The 20,800-nt window shown below is 37.1% G+C and overlaps 1 protein-coding gene across 7 annotated transcripts in view; it reads right to left on the reverse strand.

Annotated features, from left to right (window-relative positions):
- gabrg2 (gamma-aminobutyric acid type A receptor subunit gamma2) overlaps window positions 1–17,955 on the reverse strand; it is a 43,810-nt gene extending 25,855 nt beyond the window's left edge. For all 7 annotated transcript variants that reach the window (XM_031725941.2, XM_039618922.1, XM_031725940.2 and 4 more), the window contains exons 1-5: window positions 17,518–17,955; window positions 9,578–9,717; window positions 6,402–6,469; window positions 3,007–3,227; window positions 1,662–1,744 (exon numbers count right to left, since the gene is read on the reverse strand). In XM_031725941.2, coding sequence (XP_031581801.1) covers window positions 1,662–1,744; window positions 3,007–3,227; window positions 6,402–6,469; window positions 9,578–9,717; window positions 17,518–17,633 — 628 coding nt within the window. In that variant the 5' untranslated portion in view covers window positions 17,634–17,955. The remainder of the gene's footprint in view (window positions 1–1,661; window positions 1,745–3,006; window positions 3,228–6,401; window positions 6,470–9,577; window positions 9,718–17,517) is intronic.
- Window positions 17,956–20,800: the final 2,845 nt, after the last annotated feature.

A 20,800-nucleotide genomic window follows, 5' to 3' on the forward strand; every position in this document is an offset into this window, starting at 1 on the left:
CAGACTCCTGCACAACATGTTGACAAAACATCCAGTCCATCTGTGGGGAGAAAACTTCTTTGTCACTAACATCACTTAAAAGCAAAGATTACAACACAGCTCTGTAGCTGGCGATAAGTTGGATTTCTATAATTTTATTACTTCCAGCGCATCCTCTGTTATACAAATCATAACAACAATCTTAATGGAGTACAGCTGAGTCACTTAGACAAACAGATGCATTTTCATAATTAAATCATGTATGCGAGTATCGAATTTGTGTTCTTACCATCTCACAGTAAGAGTCTGTCCCTCAGTATGGGTGTTAAAGTTGGATGTTCTTTCAGCTCTATTTAAATTTCAGTCTAGTACAGTCTTCAGTCTAGTGATGAGCTGTGTGTAGCAGATGAGGGAGTAGTTTGAATAATGCACATGAACTGCTTTCAGAGCAAACTTCCAATGATTTTATCACTAAAGTGCTCTCAGACATCCAGTAATGTCTGACCTTAGAGGAGCAGGGGGATGAAAGGTGCTGCCCATTTCCCACATTACAGCCACAGAGGCTGGCAGACTTCATCTTTACTGGTAATGCATTCAGGACACATTATTGATTCAGACTTCTTTTGATAAGCTGGAACAATAATGCTCCTAGCACTCGGTGCCATGAATTCACTTTGGGCCCAGTTGTGCTGTCATAAAAGCTGCTGTAATCCAAATAATAAAATGCAATATATAGCAAACTGAAACAATATACTTTGCTCTGTGTGTCTGAAAAGTCTTGAAGCGAAAAAGTTTGGCCTGATCTTGGCTGACTACAGTCAAAATCGCCGCAAAAGAGGTCGCACTGGAAAATCGACCATGCTTTGTCACTTTGTGGCACATGTTCATAAAATGTGAATGCAAAGTGCGGCACACTAATCCGTCTGCTGCTTCTGAGATTGAGCTCATACTGTACATCAAAGTTCCCAAAAACATCCATAGCTTTCATCAAATTTAAAAGAAGGCTTGTGTTCCGTTTTTAGGTCTGCTTTCTTGTGCAGTGGAGCTATTTAGGAATCATTTTCTCTGGAGAATATCCCCTGGTGTGTCTCTCCATATATCCACTGTGACTTCAGCAGATAACTTACCCCTGTCCAGTCCGAACATGGAATGACTAACTCATTTGGACTTGTGTTACTTTTTAAAATGTCTTTTTAGAACAATACTGACAGGTTTCAGGAAAATCAATGAGTAGTGCCTTTGGCTTGAATAAATGAATGACTGAATGGTTTTTTGAATCTTGTTGTTCATATATTCCACATTATAAGACATTTATAAGGCAAGTATCAAGTTTCAACTGCTTTCTATTGAAAGGCTGCTGTTGCTTTTTACCAATCTTAGACCTAACCAGTTACATTAAAGCATACTTTACATATTCTACATGCATAATTCCTTTCCTATTTACATAAATACACGCATGACTCATGTGCCTTGTTTTAGGTAATTGGAGTGCTCCCAATGAAAATCTTAAATGGCTGCAGCTTTAATTCCTTGATTTGGTCTGTTGGATAATCACTGCTTAAATTTAGTCTTTGCTCATATGTGACGTGTTTAGGGCCTTGCTGCGTTTGTGTGTGTTTGTTTGAGAAGACGAAGACAGGGAGGGGTAAATCAGTAGGGTTTCAGCATATGGTCAAACTTACAGCTTGAAAACTCCAGGGGGCACGAGTGTTCATCCATAGGGAAGTTGTTCAGTTTAAGCTGGCACTCGGCATCGATGGTCAACCTGCAGAGAGACGAAATTTAGCTCCACGAACACAAAAATCCAATGTGTTGTCAAATACTCTGTACAAGAACTAAATTTTCAGTCTAATCACCAGGTCACCAGGGATGGGTTTTGTTTTATGTTATTATGTTCAAGTCTGGTACATTTTGGCATTATAGGTTTTATTTTGTTATGTGAAAATTCTACAAAAAGGGTAGCTCTAACCAAACCCGGGCCCTACCGCTAATCCTTATCATAAATGACACAAGAAATTATTAATTACAATTTCACAAAAAATAAATTAATGTTATTTTTTTTTACAGCTACAGTTCTTTTTCACACCTGAGGGAGTTTGAAGGAAAAGTCATTAAACTTCCTCTTAATGAGAGAATAACCTTAAATGACTTTACCCATCCACGCACTCTCTATTGTCATGTATCATTGTGCACCGAATCACAGCGGCCATCCTAATTAACAACCAGTGGTTAAGTTCTGAGTCCCTAAATTAATGAAGTGGAGAGGCAGTGTTCTGCATAGGGAAACATCCATCACAGCTCGATTGAGTCCGGAAGACTTCACTTACTCTCTTATTATCACTACTGATGTATCGTGGTGTCAGTGCAAATGCCCACTTTATTTATTATGGTAATAAGAAAAAATAATATTTATTTTTGATCTATCAACCTATTTTACATATAGCATGCGTTAGTTTCGTGGTTTTACAGTCAGAAACATTGTGAGTTATATGGTTTGAGACAAATTAAAGCAATTAAAGCAATTAAACTATTGAACGCTGATGTAAAATTAAAAGGCTTTTTTTAAAGCTGCATGCCAAAGCAGGTGTTCCCCCATCTCAAAAGGCAATTTTCTGAATCATTCAACACAATGGATTTTTCTGTACATTAATTAATGTTAACTATAACAAGCTGGAAGCTAAAATTTCCCAAGGCGTGTTCAGGATAATCAGTGTAAAGATTACTTATGTGGAATGTCCTTACATGCAGGTTAAGGCCTCTGTGCATATTAGGAAGCTTAATGGCAACATATGAAAATGGGAAATAAAAATAACAAAAGACAAAGAGAACAAAATCCAAAATGCCAAAGACTCAGAATAATGAAACACTAAGTACAAATGATAAATAAATAATGAAATATTAGAAATAATTCAGTGTGATAAAATTAAGCTGGTGTCAAAGACTCCAAAATTCACTTTAATAAATCTGTCAGTTGTAGATGAATGAGAAACATGCAAATCAGAAGCTCCAGCATCACTGACGTTTTACCTCAGCGTGTAAAGTATTCTGCCGTCATTCCATATCCTGAGCATGCGATTGGGTGTGGTGATCCAGTGGGCATCGGCCTTCTTTGAGTTGCGAAAGAAAGTATCTGGGATCCATATTTTTCCAACCATGTTGCTGTTGAGACGTAGAACCTTCATCGTGCTGTTGAATTTTAATCTTCTGTCGTACCAGGTCTGAGCAAAAAAGATGTCGATGGTGTATTCCTAATAACATAAAACTCAGTTTCACTCAAACTGTCGTGTTCAATTTTACTTTAAAAAAACCGAACATGCTTCACATTACACAACAGATAAAGGTTTGATAAAAATACAGATTCATCTAGCGCTGTCAACAGCATGCAGCTTCAAACTGTGAGATGCTATAACACCAAATTAAAAATGTGGGCTCAAAGAGAACTTTTTTCTGTCTCGAGGGAACTTTTCTATGCCAGAGGAAACTTAACGCTGAAATGCATTTGCATACAATTTTCTTAAAGGAGATGGTGTCTTTCCAGGCCGGGAAGTCCTTTGTCCCCGCTAAAGAGCACTGTTGAAAAAAGACCAGCTTGACGCCCTCAACCTGAAAATTAAATGTTCAACGGGGCAATTAATAACCCCCATTGTTTGACTGAAGTATTACCCGACCTTATAACCTGCTGCCTTGGCAGCACTTTGTCCCGAGCATTGACAAAACCTTCTGTCTCCTATTCAGTGCGGTGACACTATGCCAGCTGTGTTGGAACATACGCACTATATGGATATAGTGCATAGGCAATACACATCTGGGAGGAGAAGAAGAGCAATAGGTGAAACGTGACAGGTGTAGTGTTAAAGGGAAAGGCGAAACATTAAATAGAGAGAAAGAGAGAGCCATCATTCTGTGTTATTTATTTTGTTATTTGGATAGGCTCAGCCCTGAGGTTCAAAGTGAAGTACAGCAGGAGAGAAAAAAAAAATCTGGGGATTTGTGTGTAAGAGGCCATAGAGGCATTAACTTTCTGACAAAGCTTATCCCAACAATAAAGTCTAAATCCTTGCCAAAGAGTTCCAAATGAGATTTGAAAAACATTTTCACAAGGCAAAATTCCCATCCTTTCAGCAGCCCTTTTTATCACAAGGGACAGACAGACAGTACAAATACAATGATAAGAGAAAGGCTGAATGACTTAGGATCTTCGAGGATCTTCATCTGCGCCCCACTGAGCATGATAAACATAAATAGTCTGGGATCTTTCAAGGCCTGGGAACTTTTTATTCTTCTTAGTATTCAAACAGCTCTAAAAGCAGCTCAGAAATGTTCAGGTGCAGCGGCTACAAAGCAGCAATGTATCATTCATTCGTTTTATTCTTCAGACCTTGACCTCTTTCCATGTGTTATACTGTCCCTTATAACTTGTAACTTAGCCATACTTAGATTCCTGCTGCATAAATAAGAGCCCCCCCGTACAATCAGAGTATTCTGTGCTCTTCAGAAAAACTACCAACCTCACAACATTTGTCATGTTATAGTGTGAAATGACTGGCCCAAACACATGTATTACATATGAATACGAGGCAATCAGTCAACCTTTCATGTCAAAATGCCCTCTTCATAGAAGCACAGCCAGGCATGGTCGCAGACTTCCTAATGTGAGTATAAGCACACATTTTCTAACTGATACTATCATTGCGTCTCTTCTTCCATCACTTTAGCTGGAGCAGAGTGGGTGTTTTAGCTACTTACCAAAATGGAATGGCATCACAATGTAGAACAGATTGCTCATGTCATGAAATGATAACAAGGAGGATCAATCTACTCCTTTTAGACCACGCTTCCCTACTTTGTTGTTACTTCTGCATTAAGGGGTCACCTATATGAATCAGTGAGCATTCAGCATTTCAAAGATTTTTTTTTTTCACTCTAAAATTGTAACTTCTTTCTAAGAACCCAGCAAAGGGATTTTTGGAAGTTGAGAAGCTCTCCCACACATGTTGGCTGACAGAAATGTGAAATTGTGTAAGAGTAATGCGTCTCATGTTGGACGGACTTGTCTTGGCAAGTAACAAAGTACTTAAAAAAACACAATTCTATTCGTTTTATTCTGTATTATCATTAAATTCATGTAAGATCATAAGAAAAATATCATTATAACACAAACACACACACGGTAAACAGTATCAAACTTTAAGGAAAAGCAATATAGCAACCCAGTATCACGACAAAATGTGTAATAGACACACTGGTCCACCGTGTCCATTTCACGGTTTGCCTCTCCAAAATGTGAAATGGACACACGTGCACAAGTTGCATTACTGCATGCAGAAACTGCATTACCATCATGGGGAAATAATACATTTAAAGCCACAACATCTGTAGTGAGTAAAAATGTATGAAGTACATTCCAGGATCCTTTAATCACCAGAATCGATTAAGCTAGGGTAACGTCCGTTTAAACACTTTACTGTGATTATTTTCATGTTGGCTTGAAATAAATTATCCTCCTCTGCTGTCACTGCAACTTCTGCATGCATGTACATTTCACGTTTTGGAGAGGCAAAGTGTGAAATGGACACGGTGGACCGACATGTCTATTACACGCTTTATTGTGATATCGGATTAAATAAAGGGCCACTGAAGATTAGTGTGAAGTCAATATCCCACCGAATGTGAAATATAGCCACAATCTTCCCCGCTGTTATAGGATTTATGACACTGAATAATTAACAGATTTTTTTTTTTTGAGAAAACATTATGATGCCCCAGTGTTTTAGAACTTTTGAATATAGCATAACCAACAAACAAAGAAAAAAATACTGAACTGGATTAGAAACATTCATGAACTACTGCTGTTGGTTAACAGAAATACATTTAGGAAAGCTACGGTATCATAGTTTTAGCAGCAATTTGTGATTCACAATCATAACAGATATGATAGAAATTTTAAAAAAGCCCTTGCCTTTAAACCAGACCCAAAGAAAATCACAAATTAAGCATATTTACTTGAACAAAACACAAAAAGCTTTGACAGTTGACTCAGATGAAATTCTTGGCATGTACAAATCCAGAATATGTCAGGATTTGCCAGCGCACACAGTCATATTCAAATATACTGCTGTGAGATCTGGCATTCATGCTGAGCAACACAAAATTGTTACCTGTTATAATGTTTTGTCTTATTTAGACATATGAGGTGTTCAACTGCAATATGTTAACTGTTTTGTATTTGCTTGATTAAATTTAAAATAAAAATATTTTACGACTTAATATTTCTTTATTTATTAATTTCCTACTATTAGAGATAAATAAAATGTACTTAATTTAATCATAGTGCTAGACTACAATGACACCAATGTCTAACGCATACTAAAGCACTCTTTACCAGCTTCACAATAATTAACAATAAAAATGTATTCACTTACCATATTGATGGCATTCACTGGTCCAATGCTGTTGACAAACATGTCTGTGTGGATCACTGTTGGCTTGACTGCAATGAAGAACAGGAAAAAACATTTTAGAGAGTAAAAACTATCTTTCATATGGTCACACAAGGCAGAAGGGTTACATTGTTTTATATGTCACCATCAAAGGGAAAAAGAAGGAGACGATTCCCTTTGCTGTGAAAGTGTGAATAGAAAGTGTTTGGAAAATATCAGTGTTCAGTTAGATGGCAGTGAGTGGACAAACATGAACATGTTGTTTAATTCACACCTGGAAAACAGGTCATCTACACAGTCAACACCAAGTTTGTTGAAAATTGAATATTTTGCTCTGGATCTTTGTCAGGCTTTGAATTTGCAACATCTTCTTCAAACCAATAGGAAAAAAACAAACACCGTGAGTACGCAATAATACATTATTTAAGGTAGATAATTCTATCCATCACAGAAGCTATGCGACATCCATCCAACCTTACATCCAAGTCTATGGGAAGAACTCAAAGAACCTATAAAATCTGAAGGTTTTGCAGGTTCCTTAGCTGACAACAAGGAGTTGAACCTAGATTATTTCAGTGTTATAAATGTTCAGACCTCCTTTTCTCCACGAGGAGACTAAGAATACATGGGCAACTTCCACATCAAACTGGTTTCTGAGAACCACACAATCACTCTCTATGTATTCATTGTTGATATCATTTTTCACAAAACAAATATATGACATAATTTTACAATGAATGTTCAAAGTCTTATTTTTAATTAAGAATAATGAATTTTAAAGAAAACCTTTGCGTGCACATGTTTTGCATGTATCTATCTTCTTTTGCACCTGCAGTTATACCACTTGTCCACCATTTTATGTTGTACCATTGTGGCCTAATGCCTATCCTGGTTTAGCAAGTTAGGCAGGGACCAGACAAGAACGCTGGTGTCAAATGGACATTCATTCTCTGCTAGAGCCTCTGAGGTAGCCTGAATCAACTTGTACATGTTGCTATCTAATGTTCATGGATGACTGGCTGCTATGTCTTAGAGGCGAGTAAGGTTAAAACTCAACCACCCTCAAGGTTTGATGTAGGAACCTTAGTGAGTGTGAGCGAGAGACTGAGGAAGTGAGTGCAGGTTTGCATCCATTTCCCATGTCACTCAAAGGCAAACATAAATGTGTGTTGCACTCCCACCCTACTGACGTTGTTTGCACATGACGAACACAAACACATGCATGCAAAACAATGAGACACATATGCAATCTTCTCTGAAGCCTAAAATCATCTAACTTAGTGTACAACAACTCTAAGTCCTTGCTTCTGTTCTCCATATTGGTGGATCTTTAAAAAACCCTGATCAACTCTAAGAGTTTTAGAACATTTTTTCTGTCTCACAGTCCAATTGCTTCAATTCTTTATATACAATACACTCTAGTTCCATTAAAATTAAATCAGCATCACAATGGACTTCCGATGGAAGCTATGGCACAATCAGCAATTAATCTAAATCAACAACTTTGAGAGCTCTAAGGAGTGGAGTGGAAACTTCACTTTGCCTTGGTATGACTGGTTGGTTGTTGGCTCAGATGACAGTACAGCCAGTTAATTATATCCCCTGTGTAGATGTGTAACTTGGTGGCAGCTGGAAGACTAGCGCTGAGAGAGCAAGATCACAGAACATTTGAAGATGATGGCTAAGACTGTGGCAGCCAGCCGCCCAGCTAAGCAGCGGCTCTCTTGGTTGCAGCTTCACCTCAAAGCACATCTAAGCTGCTCTTCAATTTATAGCACAGACCCACTTTCAAAGTATCAAGAATAAAGACCATCCCTCATAAAACCTGTCACTTTATAGGTGGTATTAAATATACTGTAAAATATGTATAATATTTTACATCGTATTCAGGAAAACATGAATACAGACTAATGTAAAGGATTTGTTGCTGATGCTACATCAGCATTACTCTGCTACATTCATGCGCAGAATAAATTTATCATTTAGGTCAATTCATTAGTCATGCTTAATAAAGTTATGATTAAAATTAGGTCAAAATCTTTCTGGTGCTGTATTCCATCTGTCACAATGGACTATGGCCTTTTGTTGCCACAACATTGCCTAATGATGGTATAAGCGTTCACAAAGCAGAAAAGTAAGTAGTGAAGGATTTTTATAAACTATCCTTGTCATTTTTTGCTTGAATACAGCACTGGACGGTGCCTAATGTCTATGAATATTATAGTGGGTGAGCAAGCAAATTATTATAGTACCATGTAGACTGGTGCAGCTTTATTATTTGACACAATGTCACTTCAACACTGTTTCTGACTTTAACTGAGTTTCCCAGGAAACCACTGACACATTAATCAAGTATTCAAAGGTACTCAGTATCTCCCTTATCTGGTCTTGCAGATGGACGTGATAGGCTTCTGCAGACAAGGAGTCCTGCTCAGCTGTCTGTCAGACTCAAGAGAGTAAGATAGCTGTCTACAGGCTTGCAGGATGGTGACAGTTTCCCTGACCGTACTGCATGCATGTGCATTTTTTAAGAGAAGTAAGGGTCTTGGAAAAAAAGACAGCTGGTATAAAGCTTCAAGAGTATTTTCATAATTTCTAAAGACTGCTGAAATTTTATGGGAAGGAAGTTTTAGTGACTTTCATTATCTATTTATCATGTTTGAAATGGCTGTGCTTTTTATGAGTGAACAGGAAAATGAATGCTTTGTTTTTCTGAAAATTGACTTAATAATTATAACTACATCTAAATCTATTTTTCTATTATGAATTATGTATTCAATGATTCATAAGGCTAATTCTGTTGTTAAACAGAGGTTATAAATGTGTTTGTCTGGTTTGTGTTTAGTAAACTGCCAGCTACTTCATTTAAAGGTCTTTGTTTCTGGATTGTTGATGAAACTTTGTTCAGCCAGTCTTACAAATCTAGACCTGGTTCAGTAGGTTATATATTTCTGTTTTACAGTAACATCGGTGTAATACAAGTCACTTATATTTTAACTCTTAACCCAAAACTTAAGCCTAAGTACTATACTCTTTTCTTCGTCTGTGAGTGGTTATAGGACTTTGACTCGTTGTTGTATAGCTCTAATTACAAATTTGGCCAGATATCTTTATGATTCTGTGACTAAACATATTATCTGTGAAAAATCAGCGCCCACCTCCGATGTCAGGTCTGAGTTTGTTGTCATATCCATCTAGTAGGCTGTTTAGGATGTGTGTGACATCACTCTCATACACTTTGGGAGTCAGGACCCACGTCTTGTTAGACACCTCATCATCGTCATCGCTCTGGACGGAACTGCAAGGAAGAGAGTGAAAAAATGCATATAATCAGCAAATTCTTTTGAAGGGATACAAAGTAGATTCTTTCCCAGTGGTTTCCAATGTGGGTTTTTTGTGGTTTTTTTTTTAAAGCAGAACTCTTTAGGTGAGAAAGACAGCAAGAGAAAGGTATTTTAAAGATTTCAGTTAAACATTAGGATTGATTTAATATTTTCTTTCATTCCTGGTATTTTTTGTGTAACAAAGTAGTTGCATAGTTAAATAGAAGAACAAATAGAAGGCATCTTCTCCATGTAGGCAAATGCCTCATTTCTCAAACTTTCATGACATTCAATTTCATTTGTTCTCACTGTAAAATCTGTTAGCTCACTTACTATGTAACAATGCTATACAGTTATTTGGAAAAACATATTTCTGTAGACATATATTTTCAATACCTTTATCAGATATTTTGAATATATTTGATATTTTAAGGCAGCTTTTGATGAACAGCCTGCCAGTATTTAGAGTTCAATCATATGATGCATTTAGATCAGATAACTCAGAGTACAAACAAACTGCATGCTTTCTGATATCTGATGTGAAAAGAAATGAATTTGTATGAACATATTCATATATGCAGATCTGCTTTTGCCATAATTTTGCTGTTCTCAGTCTTGCTGGAAAAAAATAATCATTGTGACCTCAAAATGAAACGAGGGTCATACAGATATGTGCAGCTAAGATGACATACGACAGTATATGACAGCTACAATCCCGTGTGGCACTGGCTTTAATCATTCATTTTATCTTCCTGGAAGCCTTGTTCACACTCTGTCCCTATCAAGACATGATGTTCATGTTTAAAATATTGCAGTTTGATAGTTAGCAACCTTGTTAGTATTAGTAATACCAACTCGCCATAGTTCAGACAGTTGTAACCTAAATAAATAATAATCAGTTAAGTAATGATGACTCACATATATAACCTTTTCTTTTCTTTGAATCAGGAAAAAACTAAATCTGTGTGACAGATTCTTAAGGGATAAAAGTAAATTTCTATTGAAATTTGACATTTTACCATTAAGTCAGTTACACTAAACCTCAAATGACTTTATTTTTTCTTTTTAGCAATGGATACAAATATGCATAGAGTATTTAATTCAAAATCCAAATGCAAGTTTTTGTGTTTTTTGACAGCACAATTTACCATAATCGAAAGCCACAAAGAAATTTAAGGCTCAAGTGTTAAATCACCTAAAGCATTTTTTTTGTGATGAAGGGCAAACATAAACTAATGCCAACAACTGTCTAACAACGATAACACCATCTGAAAAATAGTTTCTTTTAAATGTAAGTACGTGTAAGATTTGTGTGTGCTTTTACTGTATTTTTTTCCAATAACAGCTAAAACTCTCCTTTAATTTTCAGGTCAGTGATTCTATAGAAACAATGAATAAATTCAAACAAGGGAATCTGTCAGAAAAGCTGGTTTTAAGGAGCCCAAATATATGTGAGGACAGGACAGTTTTCCAGAGTTTACTTTCTCACCTCAGACTTCTCAACCTGTATGGATAATGAAGTCTCAAGAACCTATCACATATACCGCCACACTTGAGCTGTAAATGCTTTCCCTGCTATCCAACACCTAAGTATGATCCTGGTAAATTATATTACTAAAACAAAAGCAGTCTTAATGTAATATAAAAGGGACAATTAATCAGCTTACAACATCCTATACTTCAAAAGACCTTTCATTAATACGCATTTTAAAATAAAAGATAAGATTTGTACTGCCAGTGGGCAAGATGAAGATATGTAAGTAACATACAGAGAAGAACAGAGAAGAGGCATGTTGGTGAAAGAGATCACGGGGCAGATTTATAGGCATACAAGCACAAGCTAAATTTGCACTACATCTTTTCATTCAATTTGTGTGAGCACAATCTGTATGTAATTAGTGTGTGATTTACCAAGACAGCAGTTCATTATGCAATCAGTGGTTGGACTGCCCTCTAGAAGGTTTTTGTTCATGAAGGAAGAGTATACATAAAGAAATGCAGTTTGGTGGTCGGGTTTGCCTGAGATTAGCAGGCCGATAAGAATGTCAATGAAGATCTGTGTAAATACTGCAGCAAAACTATACAAAAAAAGAAAAAGTTATGGAGTAATAAAAATGGCACATATGAAAGGATTTCAGGAAAGAAACCTTTTAGCTTCTCTACAAATACATACTTGACCTATATCATATTAGGTGTTCAAAAGGGTCCCAAAGAAACATATAGAATCTGCTCTAAATCTGGGTGTTTTGAAAATAAGGTTTTAAACATTTTGGTCTAAAATTGATTTCAGACAATTTTTTTGCCTTCAGCCTATTCTATTTTTGTGTGTGTCTTTTAAAGATGCTTTACTGGTCTTATGTCTAAATAACTTCTTTTTATGTCCGAGGCATTCTGAATATTTATCAACACTTCCTTTTATATGTACATACTGATTTAGTGAAAAAACAGGGAGTTGCAGATGAGAAGATGTCCAAATGGTTGGGCACTTCCTCTTGGCTCTAATCCTCATACCATCACAGATTGGGATCACTTGGGCACCTCTAGCAACAGCTGGATTAGATCAAGGAGATGGCCAACAGACCAGAAAAGCAACCTTGAAATATTTGTGAGCTTTCAACGAGGCTTTAGAGTGGGAGATGTCTGAATAAAATAGTAAAGAATGAGAAAGAATGAAAAAAACATGGTAAAACACAAGGATAGAAGCCCTGATAGCTTTCTTGTGTTCTTAAGTTGGGTGTGACTAATGTTTTGAACGGCAGTCATCCTACATTAGATGCCATTAAGAGCCATATATTACCAAAACAAAAGAATGGGATAGATAGATAGATAGATAGATAGATAGATAGATAGATAGATAGATAGATAGAGTATGCAGTTTTTCAGATTGCTGCAATTTAATCATCTGTATTCATCTCACAGAATATCTCTGTGTATATGGAAATGTTCCAAATATGAGTAGATCAAAGGAAGAGCCATGTGTTCCTCACTACAGGCAGATCTAAGGGTTTGCCTATTAATTCTGTACCCGAAGGTCCACAGAGAGGCCCGTGTTAGTGCCTGCACATGCATGCTGCATGTGTGTATCTGGGTTCATACTTATGCATGTGCACTTCAATATTTGTGCTGGTATTGACTGTGGTAACGACAGTATTGGAATTTCAATAAATTCTCATCTCAAGTTTCATGCAAAGCAATAGTGAAGTATCCTCTGCTGCAGTTTCGCATATTCACAAGAGGGTCCAAGAACAATAATATCAGTAATATCAGCAGTATAAGCAGCTTTTGACCTCATCCAGTTTATCACTCTAACACATATGTTCCAAACTGCAGCCAATAAAGCAGCATGATCTAATGAACCTTCATGATCCTTATTACTCAACATGAAATTTATCTTACACCTTTGGCAACAACACAACAAACTACTTCTGTACATGATGTTGTTGATACAACACTTTAATGAAAGAAAAAAAATATACAGTTGTATTTTGTTAGTAATGATATTTTACTGACAAATCATATGGCTCTAAAAGTTTGAAATATCTAAAAGTTTGAAATATAATATTTTGTTTTTCCTTTAATCAACCTGGAAGTTTAAATAAATGAACAACTGAGGTTGTGTTACTCACATGCTGTAATATTAACATCCAATTACCAGGATTTAACTGCTCTACTTAACTGCATTCTGGCATTCTAATACAACCAGTCTATTTACAGACCAATCCACTGTAAACCACATTACAAAGATTAGAGCATATTAATAGTTTTTGATCAGTGGGCGAATATAATGAGCCGTTTCTGTAATAATTTCACTTACATTAAGTTAAATCCCAGTCACACAGGCCTGGAAACCAGTTGTTGACTCCATGGCAAACACAAGTACAGCGGGAAAAATTTGTATTCTGTGACAGGTTGGCAAATTGTTGCTGTCTGTCTGTGAAACCAACAGCTAAGGCCTGAGTCACGCTGGCCAAGACACTAAATGTTTATTTTTCTAGTCCACTGAGGTATATCACGCTACACTGAAAACCACAATGCAATTACGTTTTTGTTACTCAAACAATAACTAGATTTAATCTTCCAAATAAAAACTGTTCATTTTTTCAACATGTGTTGCAGCTGAATGCAAACTACAGGCGACCACACCAATTACAAGAAGGTTTTTGGTACAGCACCCTCTTTGTGTCTTTGTGACCAATTTCACTTAGCAACCTCCAGCAACCACTTGCCAAGACACATTTTTCCCTAGCAACTAGAGGTTGTCAGGTGGTCTCTAGGCCTGTATGACTAAGACTTAAAGCGCCAAAATCTATTAATTTAGACTCTTTAAAAGTGAGTACACACACACACACATACATATATATATATATATATATATATATATATATATATATACACATACACACATACATATATATTTACACATACACACATACATATATATATACACATATGAGTGATGTTTCTTTTACTGACCTGTCAAACTGTCTTCACTATAGGCCGAAAAAATAAAATAAAATAAAAATGGCAACATGTCTTTGCTATGAACGGACTTTTAGGAATTCTAAGACACAAATTCACATGATGCTAATTATGGAATAAATGGCAGTTTGTCAAAACTCCTGACCCTTTCCAAGTGACAAGAAGCAGATGATGTATGGCAGCTTGGCTGACCCATTTAATTCACTGTAGGTTTCCAGTTTGATGGAATTCTGTCTAAAAATACTGACAAACTGATGAGAATCGGTGGCAGATAGGGATAATTGCAATGCAACATATTATGGGCATACTAACATACTAACAGCTACTTTATACAATTAGCATAAAATGTGTAGTGAAATGTTTCCCATATTATTAATACTTAACAGCAGCTCAAAAATTGAATGGACATAGATTACATCCTATGTACAGAAAATACGTCTGCTTGAGAGATTTTTGTAGTCAGAAAATGAACTCTACAAAGGCGCTAGTGGAATAAACAGACAGCATCAATGGACCTGAGCCACATTTAATCATAAGATTTTAATATCTTTCAACTTACAGTTTAATTTGCTTTTGTTGCATTAGAAATCACAGTGCTGAAAAAATGGCACTAGCTTTTTATGTTTGTTCCACAATGAAACACAAAGGCTTTAGAAATTACCACAGTGTGCGATATAAATGTTATCTTATATATTCTTTCCATTTTTCTAAAATGTAACTGAAAGCTATAAGGTCATTTTGACTATGCTAGCAACATGTTTAAAGAAAGTAAAGACAGGAGCATGTTTACCATTTCCTTCTATTACCTCTTCTTTTATTACCAAGTGTTTGGGAACTGAAGCATTCAAGTTCAACATAGTCAGGGTTTCTTTAGATTAGCTGGCTAGACAACACCTAGTCCAAGAATTAGATCAACATAACGTGTTAATCAACTTTCTTTGTTAATCCAAGCATTCTTCTTCTTCAGGCTTCAAATGCACTCACACAAAATGGATTGAGTGACATATAATGTGACATTTGTTCTGTACAAAATGGATCAATTAAGTCCCACCAACTTCAGTGGGAGGTCAGGAAGTTAATAAATACTGATGTTAGAACACTGGTGCTGCACATAAGTCCAGAGGACAAGGTTTCCGAAAAAGGTTTCCAAAAATTAAAATATATTTGTTTTACCACTCATTACACTCTCAGTACTGCCCTTCATTTCTAACATGACAGCTACTCATTTGAAGTGTTAAATTATAAATAGACATTTAATGATGATATTTGAAAAAAATGCATTCAGGTCAAACAGTGTCCCATAATGACGGTGTTGTAGAAATGACATCAATTTTGAGTCAAAATAAGTCATTTTTGATGGTATTTTCTACCATATACGATATGCTCTGAGCTGAGAATTTTCACATGTCCTCGGGCAGCTAAGGTTAGAACGCTAAAAATATAAAGCAAATAAATAAATTAGACTTATGTAACGAATTTCATCTGCTACCTAACACGCTTGAGATGAGTTTGCAAAATCGTCATCTGGGATGGCACTTAATGTAAGTACCACCAGACTTTGCTCATTCTGACATCACTCCATCATGTCGAGGCCGTCTTCCCATGATCTCACCTGAAAATCTTCTAGTGGATCCTGGTTATAGATCTGACACTTACCTACCCACGTATAGAAGAAAATAGCAAAGAATCTGCAACCAAATTCCCCCTTCTTCTGCTTGAGGGTGTTCTGCAAAATTTGATCTGTGACAGTAATTGACTGCACTAACTGAGTAACTGACTGGGTTAACGTATTGTGATGCATCTGACATCACTACACATAGTAAATGTCAATGAGTCACAAAGTAGCACAAAATACTGAATGCATGCAAAGACCTTGATGTCTTATGAAAGAGCTTTCATACATGAATCATAAATTACTTCCTGTCAGTGGATGCATTTTAATCATTATGCCATACATAGGACCGAAACTTCTAAAATAGTTTGAGTCATACTTTAAGTATGACCTCCGCACAGGTGTCTGCATATGGTCACATAATGATTAAGATGAACCAAAATACAGTATAACTTCCTGTAGTTCCTTATTAGTTCTTCTTCTTCATATTTAAATACCCCATGGACTCCATAAACAGATCTCATTTCTGGATGCAAATCAGCAGGGCTGGGTGCAGCATTTACTCAAGTGCATTGTATACACCACTTGTCCAGACAATTAGAAATACACAGGCCTAACAATGTAGATCTGGGCAAGGAGCCCCAAGGTTTTGACCAGCATGACGGTGATTGAACGTCAGTTGATTTATCTGCCTCCATTTTTCACCCTCCAGCAGCACAAGAGGAAACCGATGCGAGGAGCCTAACCATCCGCTTGCTCTCCAGTATTCTTATCTCACTATACAGGGATGAAGTCTTCACAGGAGCAGCCACACAGCTTTCTTTCTTCTCTTCCCTTTTCTTTGTAACAAACACAATTTTGGCCCACAGTTAAAGCAGAAATGTCAGGTGTTTTTGGTTGTGTGCGGGTGTGGGGCAAGGATCAGTGCATATGTGCAGTCCATTTCCTTATTGTGCCTTCACACTTGTATTCTCTGTGTGATTGTCTGCCATTTTGAAATGCTTATTTTTTTATTTCAAATACGTGGGAGGAAAGGTTCCCTCTTTATCCTCAAGTTTGCCTTTATAACAAGCGATTGTTTTCATGTGGCCTCTATTCCATTTCGACCTCCTCCGGCCAGTGCGTTCATAACAAGGCTTTGACTCTTAGAATATACTTGATCCTTGAAGACAGCTTAACAGAGACTAAATGTAGCCTTAGCTTCACTCAACTTAGCCTGCCACTATGCTACATCTAACGCGGGGCAGATTGAGAGGGAGACACTGGTATCGTCGTGTAAATGTGTATCACTGTTATTTGCTTATCAAAGCCAGATATTCAATCTGTAGATCTTTGTGGGGATTTTTTTTTCATTAAAAACACCAACAACACATTGATACACAGAGTGTAACACACATACGATGTGCATGCGTGTATCGCTGAGGCAATTTTAATATTATTAACAATATTCCACTTCAACTGGAACCGCAATTAAACGTGCCACATATACACCGAAAGCTCCGGTTTTTCCCCCTAAATACAAAACTACATCCTCTCAGCTACCCAACGGCTCAGGATCCCTTAATAGCACGCCAGGGTTGGAATGGAGGCACTGCTATATTTGCTGTTAAAAATCTGAAACATGCTGACCAACGGGCCGAAACACAGTCGTGGTTTTGAGAAAAGATACGCGTTAATATCTTACCTTGTAGAGTGATTCACGACAATAAACACCCAGAAAAGCAGCTTCAGCGGGAGGGAAGGCTTCGCCATCGGTATCGAGCATTTGAAGGCTGATTTTGGCGAAGCCATCATCACCATCTTCGTCTCCTCTTTCTTGCAGATGGACGTGTCCGTCTATTTACTGTGTTTCCTCTCTGCGATACATTACGCACGCTAGCAGTAGCCGTTCTGCAAATCGAGACTGGAGGCGAACGCGCGGCGGTGTGAAATCAGCCAAAACAAAATCGACGCGAGTCGAAAAGCTTCGTTTCGTATCGCCCGTCTTCGTGCGTGTGTGTTGCCGATTCGACAGCACTGGCAGGGGCCTACAAGACTGGCACAAAACAGCGAAGCCCCAAGAAATAAGCTGCTCCACTATCGAGAAGCCAAGAAAGGCAGCGAAGCCTCAGTCTGAATGCAGATTAACACTGGGGTCAGAGAGGAACTGATGCACGTTGCTGCAGCACGGATCAACACATGCGTGGTTTCACTAAGCGGAAGCACCAAGTTAAGGTTTTGAATATATATATATATATATATATATATATACATATAGTTGGATTATATATAGTTAGACTGTTATAATTACAATTACACTAATGTATTAATATATTGAGATGAGATATGATTGTGTGTTTCTCGGTGCCTTACACATCTGCTTGGAATGGTTTAATATGCCACAGGCATGAGTCCAGGCAAATCACTCTATCAGAACCTCGGACAGCTCTATCAGTTGCGTCTGCGTTACATACAGAACAACCAATCAGTACTAAGGACAGATCCAGTCAGTTCGTTGCTGCTTAAAGTCAGATGAATACTGGCTGCATGTCCCAGATAACATAACAGAGAAAAAAAGGTAAACACAGGTAAATTAATATCCTACACTTATTTATTTATTTGCTTATTTATTATTTCCAAAATGATTGCTTTGCGTTGTTGCATCTTTGTACATAAATTGATTATATGACATGCAGCAGGTTGTATTTATATTTACTTAGCATGCTGACATTTCTAATAAACATGTTTATTATATCTTTTTATCTTAATCCAGTTTGGGAAGTGAATTCGGGGTTTTTTTTGGGAGGGGGGGGCTGTTTTTGTTTTGTTTGTTTGTTTGAGGTGTGATATGTATAATGCTTTGGTATCCATTTCAGTATCTTCATGTAAGTATGCTAATGCAATATCTTTCCTAACTACAATTCAGTGAATTCTTGAAAAGAAGCTTAAGAAGAAAAACATAATTCTAAATACAAAAACTGTAGCGTTTCCCATCATGACTCATAAATCAATGACTCCGCTGCAGTACAGCTCTTTTCTTCTCCCTGTGCCATATCCCAACCATCTACAGAAATAGACCAGAACAATCATTTAGACATTTGGAGAAAATGTTTAAATTATTTTTTAATGTTAATCCAGAAGAGCAAAGATAGAAGAAGACAAAAAATAAAACACAACAACATAGAGAATGAAACTGGTTCTTGGGACACTGACAGAAATGGTGGCAGGAAGATAGGCCACATGTTCCCATCACCGTTGTTTTGTATTCTGGTTTTACTGACACTCTTATTTGTATGCATCTTTAACCTGAGTGGTTTTTCTGCGGTAATTTACTGTGTGTTTGTACAATCAAATAAGTAAAATATTTTTCTCCTCACATTCTTTTGTCTCTATTCATCTGGAGTCTGGTACTCCAAATTCCAGTCTTTATATTAATTCCAGAGGTATTCAGGTATTGAATATGACTTCTTTCTGTCCTAGTTTACAGTCATGGTAAACTATGGTCATTTTTGTTGTTCTTTTTGCCATACACTCATTGACTCAGAATGTTAATTACCCAAAGCCTGACTCTAGTTTTTAAGTATTAGTTATTAAAATTGGATTCCAGCAATCAGCACTGATTGCAGCTGGCAAGTGTGACCTGCATGGAAGATGAGGTGTTCCTGATTTGAAAACATCATTATGTGTTTATTTGTGGCAAGAGGAGTTCCATGTAGACTAATCACCTTAAGAAAATTGGCAGATGCTTCATCAACCCTGCAACATTTCTCAAAGTGGAATAAATTGGCAATCACCTCTTAATATAATGTAAAGAGGGTAGATTTTCTATGATCAGTTGGATGTACACTTGTTTGACCATACTCCACTGTACTGAAGAAGTCCCCCGAAGCCAAACTGGGATTTTTATTTTATTTATTTATTTATTTATTTATTTATTTATTTATTTAGTTGTTTGTTTGGCAAAGGCAGATTGGAAACCTTCCCAGGGTGTACCCTGGCTCCCTCCTTATGATAGCTGGGATATCCTCCTGAAAGAAAAGGGTTTAAGGATACCTATTTATGTTCTGTCGTATGGTTATTTGTTATCAGCAGCATGTATTTCTGTCACTGTAAAATAGTCACATATCTTCATGGAAATCTAAGTCTAGCTAATCAGTTTAGCTGGTCTGAGCGCAAGTTGGTGTGCATGTGCATGCGCGCGGACACACACACACAAACACACACACAGAGCATCTCTAGGGACCAGTATCCCTCTTTCCTCTGCAGTCATATTAATGCAGCTCTCCAGTTGTCATAGGCTCTGGCCTAGCAGGCCTTGGCCGAAACGTCACCATCAGATAATCTGTTCAGCACAAGGAGGTATTGATCTAGTTTAGATGGAAGTAGTAATTTAGATAAATGCTGATACACCCAACTGCCACTAAAGTTAAACAGTCAATTAAGTCAAAGGCAGGCAGATATTTATTTCACTACTGGAAGACATTAAACTAGATTTTTTTTAAAGTGCACACAAAATAGACATATTGACTAACTTATTTCAAACATTTATTGTGGTGATGCAAGGAAGCCAGTTGAAATCCCCATTTCTCTTTTTTTATACTGTCTCTCACATAGGCAGAGATGTCAGGTTAGATCCACTTGGTTCAGTAGTCACAGCAGAAATTTGAGCCAAACTGGCGCATCCTCGTGTCAGTAATGCACCTGGTCTCCGCTGCAGTGACCTACCTCAAAAAATCCTATTCATCTGGGTTTGTTTGTCTTGATATGATTTAGTAACCTCATACTGGCAAGTATGTGCACCCAGATTAACACATAAAGTAAGTGTTAAACGGCTACAGCTACACACATCTTCCACAACATGAAACATAGCTACCTAACATTGTTTAGGTCCCTCTTGTGCAATTAAAATACCTCTGACCTGTCAGCACTTGGACAATGAAATGCCTGGAGAAATGCATGGTGTCTGTGTTGAAATCAGGTGTGAACAG

Source organism: Oreochromis aureus, linkage group 10 (genome assembly GCF_013358895.1).
Source record: "Oreochromis aureus strain Israel breed Guangdong linkage group 10, ZZ_aureus, whole genome shotgun sequence".
NCBI classification, from domain to species: Eukaryota; Metazoa; Chordata; class Actinopteri; order Cichliformes; family Cichlidae; genus Oreochromis; species Oreochromis aureus.